The 13,130-nt window shown below is 51.7% G+C and overlaps 1 protein-coding gene across 1 annotated transcript; it reads right to left on the bottom strand.

Annotated features, from left to right (window-relative positions):
• Window positions 1–346: 346 nt before the first annotated feature.
• Window positions 347–13,130, bottom strand: LOC143386196 (protein Atg16l2-like). Its single transcript, XM_077108214.1, has 18 exons — window positions 13,058–13,130; window positions 11,076–11,175; window positions 10,277–10,379; window positions 7,440–7,513; window positions 6,916–7,167; window positions 6,660–6,725; window positions 6,230–6,343; window positions 5,157–5,219; window positions 4,458–4,566; window positions 3,938–4,043; window positions 3,181–3,251; window positions 2,836–2,907; window positions 2,604–2,724; window positions 2,158–2,263; window positions 1,147–1,296; window positions 900–947; window positions 696–797; window positions 347–434 (listed from the first exon to the last, which is right to left on the bottom strand). The coding sequence occupies exons 4-18, from the start codon at window positions 7,511–7,513 to the stop codon at window positions 347–349; spliced, it is 1,542 nt and encodes a 513-aa protein (XP_076964329.1). The 5' UTR covers window positions 10,277–10,379; window positions 11,076–11,175; window positions 13,058–13,130.

The following is a 13,130-nucleotide window of genomic DNA, read 5'->3' as shown; positions in this document are numbered from 1 at the left end:
TGGGCAACCTGCGTCCCTGGGCTGGCTCTGCCAAAACAGCTCTATGCAGGAGGAGGAAGGAGACCAAACCAGATTTCCCTGAGCCCCCAGCCCAGGTCTCCCTGTACCCCACAAATGCTGCAAAGACGCAAACAGACAATTTTGTTAGTCACCCTCCCTAAGTAAGTGAGGAGATACATATTTTAAAAAGACTTTTTAAACAAGAACACTGTTTTTAAACAAACAGACCAAGTCCTTCTGGGCCTTCTTCCCCATTAAATTTGGAGGCCACCCCCATCCTGTGGGCTCTGGAGCTCTGTGAAGCAGAGGGAAGCTGTTCTCCAGCCCAGGCTGTGGGGGTGTAATCCTAGCGCCAGAGCACAACCTTCCTGCCCTGGTCCATGCTCACCACGTGGCTCCTGGAGCAGCACCAGGCCACAGCGTTGATAGCAGCACTGAGGAGAGGGAGAGTAGGGTTCAAGGGGCAGCAGGACCCAGGTCTGCAGCCTGGCTCTGCCCCCCAGTATTGGACCTAGATAGTTTGAGGCCCTCTGTGAGCCCATTTCCTCATCTGTAAAGTGGGTATCTATAAAACACACGTGGAAGGATACCTGGGTGCTTTGAAGGGCTGTGGGGGTGAAGGTTTGGAGACAGGGGCTGGGAGATGTTAGAACCTGGTGTCAGGCAGGACTAGTAGGAGGGTAGTGTCTGCTCACCAGTGGGGGCCCTGAAGGCTGCTCTCCAGTTTCCCAGTGTCAACATCCCAGATGTAAAGGGCTCCATTTGAGGAGCCTGCCAGTGCATAGCTTCTGTCAGGGCTGCAGTGGCCACAGCAGAACAAGAGAAAGTGACTCAGGTAAGGACACACACAAGGACCAGGTGGGGTGTACTCGAGGATGGGAAAGCTCTCACAGACACACCTGAACACAGCTTTGGTCCAGTCAGAACCACATTTGAAGCCATCATCCCTAAAGACAAACAGGGCTGGGGTCAGAATGGAGATCACTGCCGGTCCTGTCCCCAACCAGGGGCTTTGAGAGCCCCATCTCTCTAAGGTGTCAGGTACCTCAGCAGGTCCTGGTCAAGAAAGGCAGAGAACTTTTACAGGAAAAGAGAAACACAGCTGCCCCAATAAAGGCCACAGGATCAACAGGCAGAGGCTAGTACCTGAACACCTGGCGGATATTGCTGACCCGGAGGTCGATGACCTTGAGTGTGTTATCTCTGGAGCAGATGAGCAGGTGCAGCTGGTCATGGCTGAGGCTCAGGGAGGTGACCCGGCCCTGCACAGGAATGACCTGGGTGCAGCGGAGACCCCTGAGGAGAGAGGGCTAAGGAACAGTCCCCCAAGCCATTCCTGAAAAGAAGGGACTAGTTGTGGTACCCTTCCTAACCAACAAAGTCCAGAGGCAGGTCTCTGCCAGTAACTAATCTCCCTTATCCCTCCACCCAGCTCCCTCCACTGAAGAACGTGGTCAGACTTTGATTTGAGAAGGAGCCCTTGAAACCCTTGGATCACTAAAATAAACACTGGAAGAAAAACAATGAAAAGTCTGTCTTGAAAAACTTGAGAGAAGGAAGGGCTTCAAAGGGCAGTCCCTGCACACCAGCAAGACCAGCCTACATGGGCCCTGCACTGGCTCCAGCTCTGCATTTGTAAACCATTCACCCAATGCTGGGCTCTTCTGTTCAAAAAACAACTAAAAACATTTCTTGGTTTTTTAATTGAAGCGTGGTAGCCAGGCATGAAGGCACATACCTATAACTGCAGCTACACAGGAGCCTGTGGCAGGAAGATCCCAGCCTGGGCAACTTAGCAACACTCAGTCTCAAAATAAAAAGTAAGAAGGGTTGGGGATGTAGCTCAGTGGTAGTGAACCACTGGGTCCAATCTCTGGCACCAGAAAAAAAGTAGAAATAAAATGGAAAAAGTTGTTTGTCCATCTTGGTTGTAAAGCCCAGGCAGTCAATACTGGACTGAGAAGTCACAAGGAAAGTGGCACAGCTTCCCAGGGGCGCTATGCCCCATGAAGCTGTGCCCAACAGAGGATACCAGCTGGTAGTGCCAGCCCCATAGCTTTACTCCCCCAAGGAATCACCATGACCCTTCCTGCCAAGGAGCAAGAACTCCAACACTCTGACCCCAGGTCCACCAGCCACCCACAGTCTGCCTGTCACCTGCTATCCCAGAACCGGATCTTCTGGTCATTGTGGCCACTAATGATGATGTGGTCCCCACACACCACGTCGTTACAATAGGAAAGGACATTGATAGTTCTGGAACCTAGGGACCAAGGGGTAGAGCGCAGGGTCTCAGAGGGTTGTCAGGAGCTAGCACAGTAGACACGTAGAGATGCTGAGGTCCAAAAGGGGCAGTGTTCTCCCAAGACTAGAACCCAGATCTTCCCAGCCCAGGGCTCAGTCCACCTCTTCTTCATCTACCCAAAGCTTAAAGTCATGAAGAAATCAGATAGGGAACACCAATGGGGCACAGAGAAGGATGACCTTGGAGGATTTCACCCAAAATGTCTTTGAATCCCAGAGCCACTCCCAGAAAGCAGGGTAGGTTCCCTTGTATCTGAGGGAAGGGGGGGATGGGAGGTGGAGTTGGAGCTGAGCCTCACAGTAGGCACGGCCAAGGTCCCACTCCTTCACTGTCCGGTCTCTGCTCCCAGTCACCCCCTGGTGTCTTGTTAGCTTCAATTTGGCAGCTGTCACCTTGTCCTTGTGTCCAGACAGTGTTTCCTGCCCCATCCCAAGTCTGGATCAAAGGCATGGCCAAAACCCCATAATAGCACCTCCCTCATCCTAAAAAGGACCCTTGACCCTTAGGCTGCCTTCCCAGTCAGGTCTCACCTTGGACCGTGCCTCTCCCACCTTCCAGAGCTGGGTAGCCTGATTGTAAGTAGCTGCCAAAACCTGGGAGCCCTGGAGAGATGGGGAGTGTTAGAGGTCTGAGTCTAGGCCTGGCCAAAGGCAGCATCTTTCAGTCCAGAGAACTATGGTAGGGGTGGCCTTAAAGGTTCCCATGGCCCAAGTCATCAAGGAAGACAAATGAGCCTCAGGCCAGCAGGAGTGATATATGCAAGAGCCCAAGGACCCAGCTTTTGGATACTGTTACTGATGGGAGCCTCTGCCCACTGGTATAGAGACTGGGGTGTGGGGAGATAATTCCATGCTACTGGGGCAAAGTCCCCTCACCGAGGGGTCGAAGTCCACACTGGTGATGCTGCCACCAGCTCCCTCAAGGGTCTGGTTGGCCTCCAGACGACCTGGCAGGGCAGGGGGAGAGCAGGGAAAGGAACAGGTGAAATGAGGTCACTCACAAAATAGAGGAACTGGAACCCAGAGTGGGAACAGGAGTCTCTTTTAAGTTAGAGCACAGAATCATGGAGTACAGTTACAGCCTGGGCTGCAGGGGCCTCAGGGGGAAGCTAGGCATTTCCCAGATAGGGCTAGAGAAAACCAGAGAGAAGGGAATGTCCATAGGTCACACAGCAAGCCAAGCCAGACCAGCTGGAGATCTGCCTCCTCTAGGAAGCCTCCAGGGGTTGGCTCTGAGTCCCTAACCCAGTTGTAGAGCAGAGCTTAGCACAAGATGGACAGTCAATGTTTGTCTCCTGACTTCTGGCAGGTGGAGTGATACCAAAAGAGGTGATGGCCTGGTGAACCCAAGGACTTGTTCCTCTAAGGTCTGTCTCTGTAAGACTGATAAGGGACCTCCCCCTCCCCCAACAGAGGCCCATCTGCACTCAGCCCTCCCCATCTTGCAGGCCTAGGGGTTCTACCCTTCCTCGGAGAGGCATCCTCAGAGTGCTGCTCCTGCAGGGGGGTTCTGTAGCTATTGCTCACAGGAATGTTCCAGGTAGAGGCAAACACAAAGAGGCCCACCCAGGAGCAAGCTGAGAGTAGATCTTTAGAGAAAGTACTGGGTTGGGCTGCAGGGAGGGGTCCTTACCTCCTACCACATTCCAGAGGTGGATAAGACAGTCAGCCCCACCAGTGGCCAGGAGACTGCTGTTAGGGCCAAAACATACAGCATTGACTTCAGAAAGGTGGGCATCCTGTGGGGAAAGGGAAGGTTGGTGACCCGGGCCTTCCCCACATATGCTTGTTTGTGCCCCCTCACAGGCTCACTCTCAATGTGCCTGTGCACACATACAGCCTGCTGCTGGCTTGGTATCCACACCCCAGGTCTCTTCCCAAATCCTGAGTTTCAAACTTAGCCCCAGCAAATATCTTCATTTCTGCCTGGTCCCCTGAAGCAGCCTCCCAACTCTGCCTCCCAGCACTCTCATTGGGCCACCTACTCTCTCAGCCTCCCATCTCCCTTTCCAGTCTATGCCCCCATTGTAAAGAGCCTGAGCAGTTCCCACCGTGGCCTGTGGAGACAAACTCCTGCTGGTCCTGGGGGTCTTGCTTGCCTGGCCTGCACTCCCATATTGGCCCCCACACATGTGGCCCAGTTCCTCCCTTACCAGGACATCTTGAGCCCAAGTAGGAAGTCGGGCAGCCACACACACAGGGATGCTCTGGTATCGCTGCTCAGGGGCACCCCCAATTGAGTGACCTCTCCTCTTCTTGAAACTGCAGGGGTAGAGTCAGGAGGATGTTCACCAAGGCCTTCTGATGTGGGGGCTTCAAGCTCCCCAAAGGTAGCAGCAACAGGAAACAGACATGGCAGTAGCAGAATATGGCCCCAGGATCCAACCAGCCCGTTCCCCAACCCAATTTACCCGGGATGGAGTGGAGAATACACAGAAAAGCACAGAACAAGGGCAGGATTGGTGGTTGCAGGAAAACTTCAGGGCTAATGGTTAGTATTGGCCTTGCCACTGCTTGGCTTTGTGACTGAATGAGTTCTTACATTCTGAGCCTTAGTTTTCCAATTGAGTGAGAGTTCCCATTTGGCCTCAGGCTGGAAATCTTGGTCCCCTGTGAGGACCTTGGATAAGGACAGATCCCTTATAAGCCTGGAAGATAGCTGAGTAGGGGTTAAAAAATGAGTTCATACACCTGGTTCCTGCCTCTGGGGCCCAAAAGAGATACACACAGACAGTGGGCACCATATGGATGAACAGATGAGGCACATACAGAGACCAAGCCTGGGCTCCAGAAGCCTGACATGAGGCTCCAATAGGCCCAACCCCTTCACATACACAAATACACACACTTACTCTAGCAGCCCCTTCACCACATCCACACAGTGGGACAGAGTCAGAGAGGTGGCTGAGGCAGACCTGGGGCAGAACCGAGAACCACGTGCTAAGGGACTGGCTGGTAGGTGTATAGGCAGCAATCTTTCATCCCTATACTTTGCTGGAGATCTGAAGACTCATAACCTCTAGAGCCTATGACAAGAACTTGACTCCTTGAATATCAGGAGAGTTGTAATCCAGACCAACCCAGGAAAATGCAGGCAGGGAGGGACTTGACAATGGAAGTCTCTACCATGATGATAAGAACTACCAACCCCCCCCACACCCTCAGCAAATGCTCACAAACAAAAGCTCCTGGGAGGCTGAGCTAGGGCATATGGGAGTGGGCAGATGAAGTGGCCTCAGGCTGGGACAAGGCTGGGGGCAGTGAAACCTAAGCTGGTTGAGTAATCTCAGAAATGCCCAACTGTACTGGGATGTCTCAGCCCACCAGGGCTGCCAAGAACTTTGGAGACCAGTGTCTCAAGTCCCTCTCCAAGGTTCCTTCACTATCCCAGGACCTAGACACCAGGGACCTACAAGAAAAGACTGAGGAGAAAAGCCTTCAGGCTGGTAAATGGAACCAGGAGAGAGCAGCCTCAATAACAAGTAAATCAAGACTTGGGGGGACTGAGAGTGTGAGCAAACATCTACATATGTTCTTATGTTCATACACACTAAGGTATTCGCAACCAAGCTCCTGTATACATATGCCCATGTCCTCGTGTGTACCTACCCATGCACACACCTGTGTTTACATACATACATGCCTAGGACAGATGAGCCCTGGGCCTTGCCCACAGTTCCCTCCTCATGACACCCTTCACAAGCCTTAAACCCCACCCCAGAGCTCTGGTCCTAGGAAGAAGAGAAAGCAGTGCATGTTCAGTGAAAATGACCCCAACAACCCCAAGCACTGTAGGTCAGACCAGTCCTGGGCTGTAACCCAGCTTCTCCCCAAACTCCTAGCCCCAACCCACCAGCTGGCCCCAAGGTCCTAGAAGAAGACAATGGCAGCCTCAGAATTCTGAGACAGCCAACTGGGTCCTCACCTGAAAGGCCTTTTCCACTTCCCACAAGCCTCACTCTCCAGGGACTCAGGCTTAATAGCCAAAGCCAGAGTCTCTGTCTGCTCTCTGATCCCATCATGTAGAGTGTGTGGAATCCTGGGAGAGAGGAATAAAGCTCAGGAAGTCCAAAGCAACAGGCCAGCCCCTCCCTGCCCAAGCACTGATTACAGTGAAGATGTGAATTCCGGGCGGGGAAGGGTCCGAGTGGGAGGGAGGATGTGCGGTGGGCACATGAACTTGCTCCTACAATCACACAGCTCTGCAAGGATCCAGTGGACCCTGGATTGCTGCTGTGTCCACCCACATGCATTCAGGGGTACCGGTGTTGGGGAGTGGGGAAGATGGAAAAATGGGCACACAGTCGGGCAACTACAGAGTACAGGAGTCAGATCCGGTCCCTCCTCACTCTTACTCGCTGATGCTCACAGTCCGTTTGGCAGCCTTCTTTAGTTCCTGGGACACCCGCGCCTGATTGGCCCTAGTGGGGGAAAAAGCATCCTAGGAGCCAGAAGATTCCAAGGTGGGGTACCAAACGCCCCTGCTTTCAGGTTCGAGCCTGATTTAGTCCATTCTCCCCAGGGGGCAGTCCCCACCGCTGACTTTCAGGCAAGGGCGAGGCCAGACTGAGGAGGCTAGTCATAGAACAGGTTGGGGCCCAGCCCTCTTACCGTTCTCGGCGCTCGTTGCGCAAGTTGCACTCGGCTGCGGCGCGCTCCTTGCGTTGCAAGAGCTGCTCCAGCCGATCGCGCGCCTCCTCCTGGAGCTTGCGCAGTGCTGCCTCTTGGTGCCCAGTGTGCACGCGCAGCACTTCGTAGGCCTTCCGCTGCGCCGCATTCTGCTTCTGTAGCTCTTCTACGAGGCTGACCTGCTGCGCCCTCGCCTCCCGCAGCTGCGCCACGCGGGCCTCCACAGCCGCCAGCCTGGAGGACCCGAAGCGCAGGCAGTGCATCCCAAAACGCTTCCATCACCGCCCAGTGGGGACCCGCCTAAGACCCCAGAGAGATCTACCCATGGCCACCGGCCAGACAGGTGGTTAAGCCACGTCCCCAGCCAAGCCTTCGCCCTCAGAGCCGTGCAGCTCGCATCCCCCAAACACAAGCCAGGGTGGTCATGGGGGAAGCTGTTGGGGCCACGCAATAACCCTACCTGGGCCAGAGGAGGGCGCAATCCCTTTCACCCTACCGGTACTCACCTGCTTTGCCGCTCCTCCAGCTCCGACTGCAGGGCATCCAAGGCTGCACTCTTCTTCACCACCTGGTAGGCCATCTGTGGGGGCAGACAGGTGGTCATGGGCACCTCTGGAAGGCTCACCAGGCCTCACGCCCCTCTCAGGCAGGAGAGGCTGGAGGGACAGAGCCTGCCACCACCTTCCACGGCCCCTTCCCAACAAGGCTCAGATGAGTTTAGGATCGTGCATAAGGATACAACAGAGGCTCTAGGCTCAAAAATCTGACTCCTGAGTTTCAATTCTAGCTGTGTTGTGCCACTTATTTTCTCTATGACCCTAGGGGTGTAGAGACCCTTGGAAAGTGAATCTCCTTAGCAAGCTTCGTTTTCCTCACCTGCAAAATGGGAATGATAGTGCCTACCTCCATAGGGTTGAAGGAATGCTGAATGAGGCAGGGGTACAGATGAGATGACCCTCACCCTACCTCCATAGAGCAACCCAGAACTATTATGAAGAAAAATATTTAAAATAATAGCAGATGATTATCTAGCATTTACACGTGCCATGCTTTATTCTGAGCACTCTACACATGTTAACTCTTTTAATCCCCATAATAACACCATATAGTAAACCCACCAGCCTCGTTTTACAAATGAGAATATTGCTACAGAGAAGTTAAATGCCTTGTCCAAAGTCACACAGCTAAGTGACAGTTGATATTTGAACTCAAGCTACCTAACTACATCATGCTCCAAGTAAAGTGTTGATCTACAGGGAGGGTTCAAGGGATGTGAGTTCTATTCCCTGCCTCTCCAACATTTGGCTTTCTTTACAATCCCTGACCAACTGCTGGCCTGCCCAAGCACAGATCTCAGAATACAGAAGCACACAAGGCTAAGAACAGGAATGGACTGTGAGAGTACTGAACCCAGACTGAGTCGTGGATCTGCCCTGAAAGCCCGGAAGTAGGGTGAGAATCATTACATATTTACCCCTGCCTCACTCCACATTCCTTCAACCCCAGAGCCAAGAGATGGGCCAGCCATGAAGATGAAATTTGGTTCCCTTCTTTCAATGCTGAGGGGTCAGTGAGAGAAACAGATCCAAGGCAAGGCAGTGCCCATCAGTGTGGCAAGAGAAAAATGAGGGCCAGACTCTGAGCACCTCTGGCGCAGCAAATACAAGGAAGGGATGGGGGTGGGGTAGGGGGGTACTCTTATTGCTAACATCTGTTCCTGGTACTTTCTCACAAGCCCTGGTAAGGATGGATTGAGGTGCGAGACTGAGGCTGTCTACCTGCACTGATATAACTCCCTGGGTGAGGGACTGGGAAGACCCCCTGCACATGCAGACAGGGCCCCTACTTTTATAGCTGGTCCAATTTACAATGTTTATAATCCTTCTCACCACTGAGCAACCTAATCATCATCCTCGTCACCTATCACTTGCTTTCATTTCTGTTGTGTTATACCACTCAATATTTTTTTATTGGTACTTGTCAAAATTCAAATGATAGGAAAAAAATTCAAATGATAGAGGTAGAAAACAGATGAGTGGTTACTACCAGTGGTTAAGGATGTTTGGGGAAGGGTGAGTGTGACTAAAAAGGGATAGCAAGAAGGATGTCTGGTGGTGATGAAATTGTGCTGTATCCTGATGAATACAAATCTACAAATGTTATGGCATAATGTCACACCATTATCAAGTTGCAACCACAGCATCAGCTCTGGGGGAGAGGCTCTCAATTTGTCTATAGCCCCCTTCCCACACTTGTGTTGGGCAGGTGACTCGGCTTACTGTAACTGGACACATGTTTACTGGCCCATCACACTCTCCTCCCTTGAAAACTCCACAGGGCCAGGTCTGTTCACAGCTGCACTCCCTGTTCCTTGGACATAGTGACTGTCAATAAATATTTGTTGAAAGAATGAAGAAATCACAAAAAGTAGATTTCTGTGGGTGGAGTTTCAAATCTAGAATCCACCTCTCTAAGCCTCAGTTTCCCGCTCTGTACCTACAATGTAGAGGATTAACTAAGTTAATGCTTGCCTAGTGCTAAGTGCTATATTATGGAAGAGATGGTGACCTCAATTATTTTATTTATTTATTTATTTATTTTTATTTGTGGCCCTAGGGGTTGAACCCAGGAGTACTCTACCACTGAGCTACATCCCCAGCTCTTCTTATTTATTTATTTTGAGATAGAGTCTTATAAGTTTCCTAGGCTGGCCTCGAGTCACAATCCCCCTGCCTCAACCTCCTGAATCATGGGATTACAGGGTGTACCACCCACAGCTGGAGATGATTTTAGATGTGATGTCTCTGCTGAGCAAGAGTCCAGTGTGCAGAAAAGAAGGCTGGGTAGAGACAGGTCCGAGTGTCAGAAGAGAAAAAGAAAGAGAAAATCCCTGTGGCCATGGGAGCCAATGAGCACACTCAAATGAACACCCACATTTAAAGGGAGGAAGGAAAGGAGCCAGAGAAGGAACTCAGAAGTAAAATCTACAGATATAAGAAGAAAATCAGAGGAAATAAGTAGGGTAAAATAGAAGCCAAGAGATGCCATTGCAGGGGACAGGCAGGGCAGTAATGCAAGGTGGAAGTGCCAAGTCCTGCCTACAGACTACATCAATCTTGGTTGTTTGTCTGCAAATATATATTAACCATCACCTGATGCTGGGCCCTGGGGTTGCCTGGACAAGGGGTGAAGAGTAGGCTCACTCAATGCTTGCAGCACTGGACTTTAGGGGATGCAGCAAACACAGGAAGTTCTGCTCACTTCCTGGTTCCCTTGACAGTATCTCCCTGCCCCAAGTCCTTGATCCTGGCCCTGCCCCATTCTTGATCCCTTCCCAGCTTACCTCACCACAGTCCAAGCAGAGCCCCTCCTCCTCCTCCTCCTGCCAATTCACCCTCAGAGTGCCTGGTGGTGAGCTTTGGTCTGAGTCAGGCCCTGACTTCTCCCTGCCAACCAACCAGAGAGAGGTGCTTATGTCCCCTCCATTCACCCCAATGCTCAAAGGCTCCCAGTGTCCCATGAAAAGCCTGAAATAAGAGCCGTTAACTTTTTCTTGAGGAAAATGGAAGCCTGAAAGCCACTCAAGGAAAAAGCAAGGACTGAAGAGCAGTCAGTGGTGGAGTGCTTGTCTAGCATAGGAGAGGCCCTAGGTTCCATCCCCAGCACCACAAAAAAATAAAATAAAAAGAAAAATAGGAAAGAGCAAATCTCAGAAATGAGCTTTCATGAGTCCTGTGCTCTGGCCTTGTGTTTCCTTGCCAAGGACCTTCCTCAAAAAAACACCTGCTAACTCTGGCCCCAACCCATTCCTTGATCTAGTCTTCACTCTCTTTCTCTTTGGAATAGGGAGCAAGATCCTTTCTGTAGGCATCAGGTAAAGAACAGGGAGATGGAAAAAGGCTAAGGAGGAAAGACAGGAGTGCAGGGTTAGGAGGTGAAAGGGATAGAAAAATTCAGAGAAAGAAGGAGAAAGAAGATTTTAAATCAGCTGGCCTGGGAGAGGGCCTGCCTCTCCAGAACCACCCCTGAGTAGCAGCCAGGAGCCATTGAGGTGCTGGGAGAATATGACCCAGTATGGGGGCTGGTGGGCAGAAGGGACTAGAAACAGGCAGCCTTTTATGATCACTGATACATATACTTACCAGAAGCTCTGATGGGTGGCAGAAATAACATCATTTGGCTTCTTATGAAGCTTCTCTGAGAACTTGGCCAACAGCTCAGCTTTTTCTAGAAGATGATTATCTGGGGGTGCAAGAGGGTGAGTTGGGGCAGAGATAGACACTTTCCAGCCATCCCCCGGCATACAAGCTAGAAAGGCTGCAGGAGTCCAGGGATGCTGGGATTGAGGCAGCTACTGGTGGATGGGTTGTGCCCCTTGCCTGAGAGCTGTTTGATCATCTCTACAGGACCTTTTTTAGTGCTGGCATAGACCACCATGTCACCCAGGAGAAGACCTGTTCTCCCAGGGACAGAAGGATCCCTACTTCTGGCAACAGGATGGCTGGGTCCTGCCTGATGAGGGTCCTGAAGGACGCCAGGGGCCTAGGATTGATTCACCTCTGCCCCAGACAGGGCTGGCTCCAGAGCATGATGAAACAAAAAGCTGTACTAGCCTATGACCTTCAGCAAGTCACTTCCCCTTCAAGGGCTCTAACTTCACACTAAAGTAATCCTAACTTCCCCAGAGTTGGTGCAAGTTCCCCCAGGTCAAAATAGAAAGTCCTTGAGCAATTATCCAACAGACCTTCTTAGGTTAGGTGGTTAGACCCTGGATTACACACACCCACCACCATGCACGATAACTTCCTCTTTTCAGTTCCGGAGCAGGCTGGGGGGTGGTAAGCCCAGCCTAGCTTCTCAGCTCCCTTCCCTCACCCAGTGCCCTGCTTGTCACCTTGACTGAGGTCCCTGGATTTAGCCTAGTTCTCATACAAAACCCCACCTCAGCTGTAGTAAAGGCACAGCACTGGTCCCCAGCAAATCTTAAAAAGGTTCCATTATGCCTAATTTACATAGAATAAATCTGAGGCTTGGGGACATGAACTACCCAAGACCACAGAGATAATAGGAATTTCAGTCTTTCTGATTTCAGCCTTCTGGGTTGCTCCAGACCCTTAGATTTGGAAGTCCCAAAAAGGGATTGGGGGTGACTCTTTCCTCAAACTGGGAGGTTCCCCTGTCTATCGAAGCCCTTAAGTGAGGCTGCCTGGAGGTAGGGGAGAGCCTCAGGACCATCAAGAAAAAGGCCCAGCACCTGGAAGATTGCAGAGTGATTTCCCAGGATAAGAAACAGATTCGGTCTTGGGGACTTACCAAGATTAGCTCCAGTGAAATAGCAGCAGGGATTGTGGCCAACCCCAAACTTTTCTCACTAGTTCCAGGGCAGGCTGGAACTAGTGAAAAAAACTAAAACTTCCAACCCCAAACATACAATCTCAGGTGACCAATGGTCCTACACACAGATCCACTCTTGTTCATCCCATCCTGAACTGCCCCACCCCTACCCCCAACGCACACTCCAGCTGCCCAGAAAGCTCCAAAAGAATCTGACTTCCCAGCTCCCTTTGAAATCCTGCGGCCCCTGCTTCTCCCTCAGGCTGGGGTGTGCTGAGCACAGAGAAGCTTCGTGTGTCCCAGTCATCTATAGGCGGCAGCAGAGCCCAGATTCAGAGCTTTCTCCTTAGAGATGAAGAGTTTCACTGTTACCCTAGATCCACCAACAAGCGGCTACTCAGCCTTCCTTCACTGGGTTAGAGACTAAATGGTTTGATCTGGTCCTGGGGACCATCTGAGAGGGAGGAAAGCACAAGAGACCTGGCAAAAACAATACTCAGGGGCAAACGTTCTAGGAAACCCAGCTCGTGGGGGTTGAACCGAGCCTTGAGGGGGTATCAACAAGGATCTCTCCGCCCAAGAGAGTGCTAAGAAGAGCCTGGATTGGAAGGGACGGGAATCCTGGCCATTCAGAAGTGGGGCGTGGCAGACAGGTTCAAGTCGAAAGACCTCGGAAGCCAGAAGTCGCTGAAGCACTTGGGTCACGGCTTGAACAGCCAAACCTTCTTCCCAGGCCGGGAGCCCAGCCTCCTCAATGGCCATTTTCTAAGATGCTCAAGGGCACACTCACAGGCCGGCACCAGCTCCAGGAAAAGTGCCTTCTGCGTGCGGTCCCGCTGCTGTAGCTGCCGCAGAATGTGGCG

Source organism: Callospermophilus lateralis, unplaced genomic scaffold (genome assembly GCF_048772815.1).
Source record: "Callospermophilus lateralis isolate mCalLat2 unplaced genomic scaffold, mCalLat2.hap1 Scaffold_2084, whole genome shotgun sequence".
Taxonomy (NCBI): Eukaryota; Metazoa; Chordata; class Mammalia; order Rodentia; family Sciuridae; genus Callospermophilus; species Callospermophilus lateralis.
The sequence above is the reverse complement of the archived record's forward strand: the minus strand, read 5'-3'. Positions and strand labels throughout refer to the sequence as shown.

What these genes read in the sequence shown, in the direction of transcription:
- LOC143386196 (XM_077108214.1), bottom strand. Translation starts at nt 7,513, where the DNA reads ATGGCCTACCAGGTGGTGAAGAAGAGTGCAGCCTTGGATGCCCTGCAG. An exon ending in CCTCTGGAATGTGGTAGGAG is followed by an intron (nt 3,252 to 3,937) that starts GTAAGGACCCCT and finishes CTGCCCTGCCAG; the next exon opens with GTCGTCTGGAGGCCAACCAG. An exon ending in GTGTGGACTTCGACCCCTCG is followed by an intron (nt 2,908 to 3,180) that starts GTGAGGGGACTT and finishes CCATCTCTCCAG; the next exon opens with GGCTCCCAGGTTTTGGCAGC.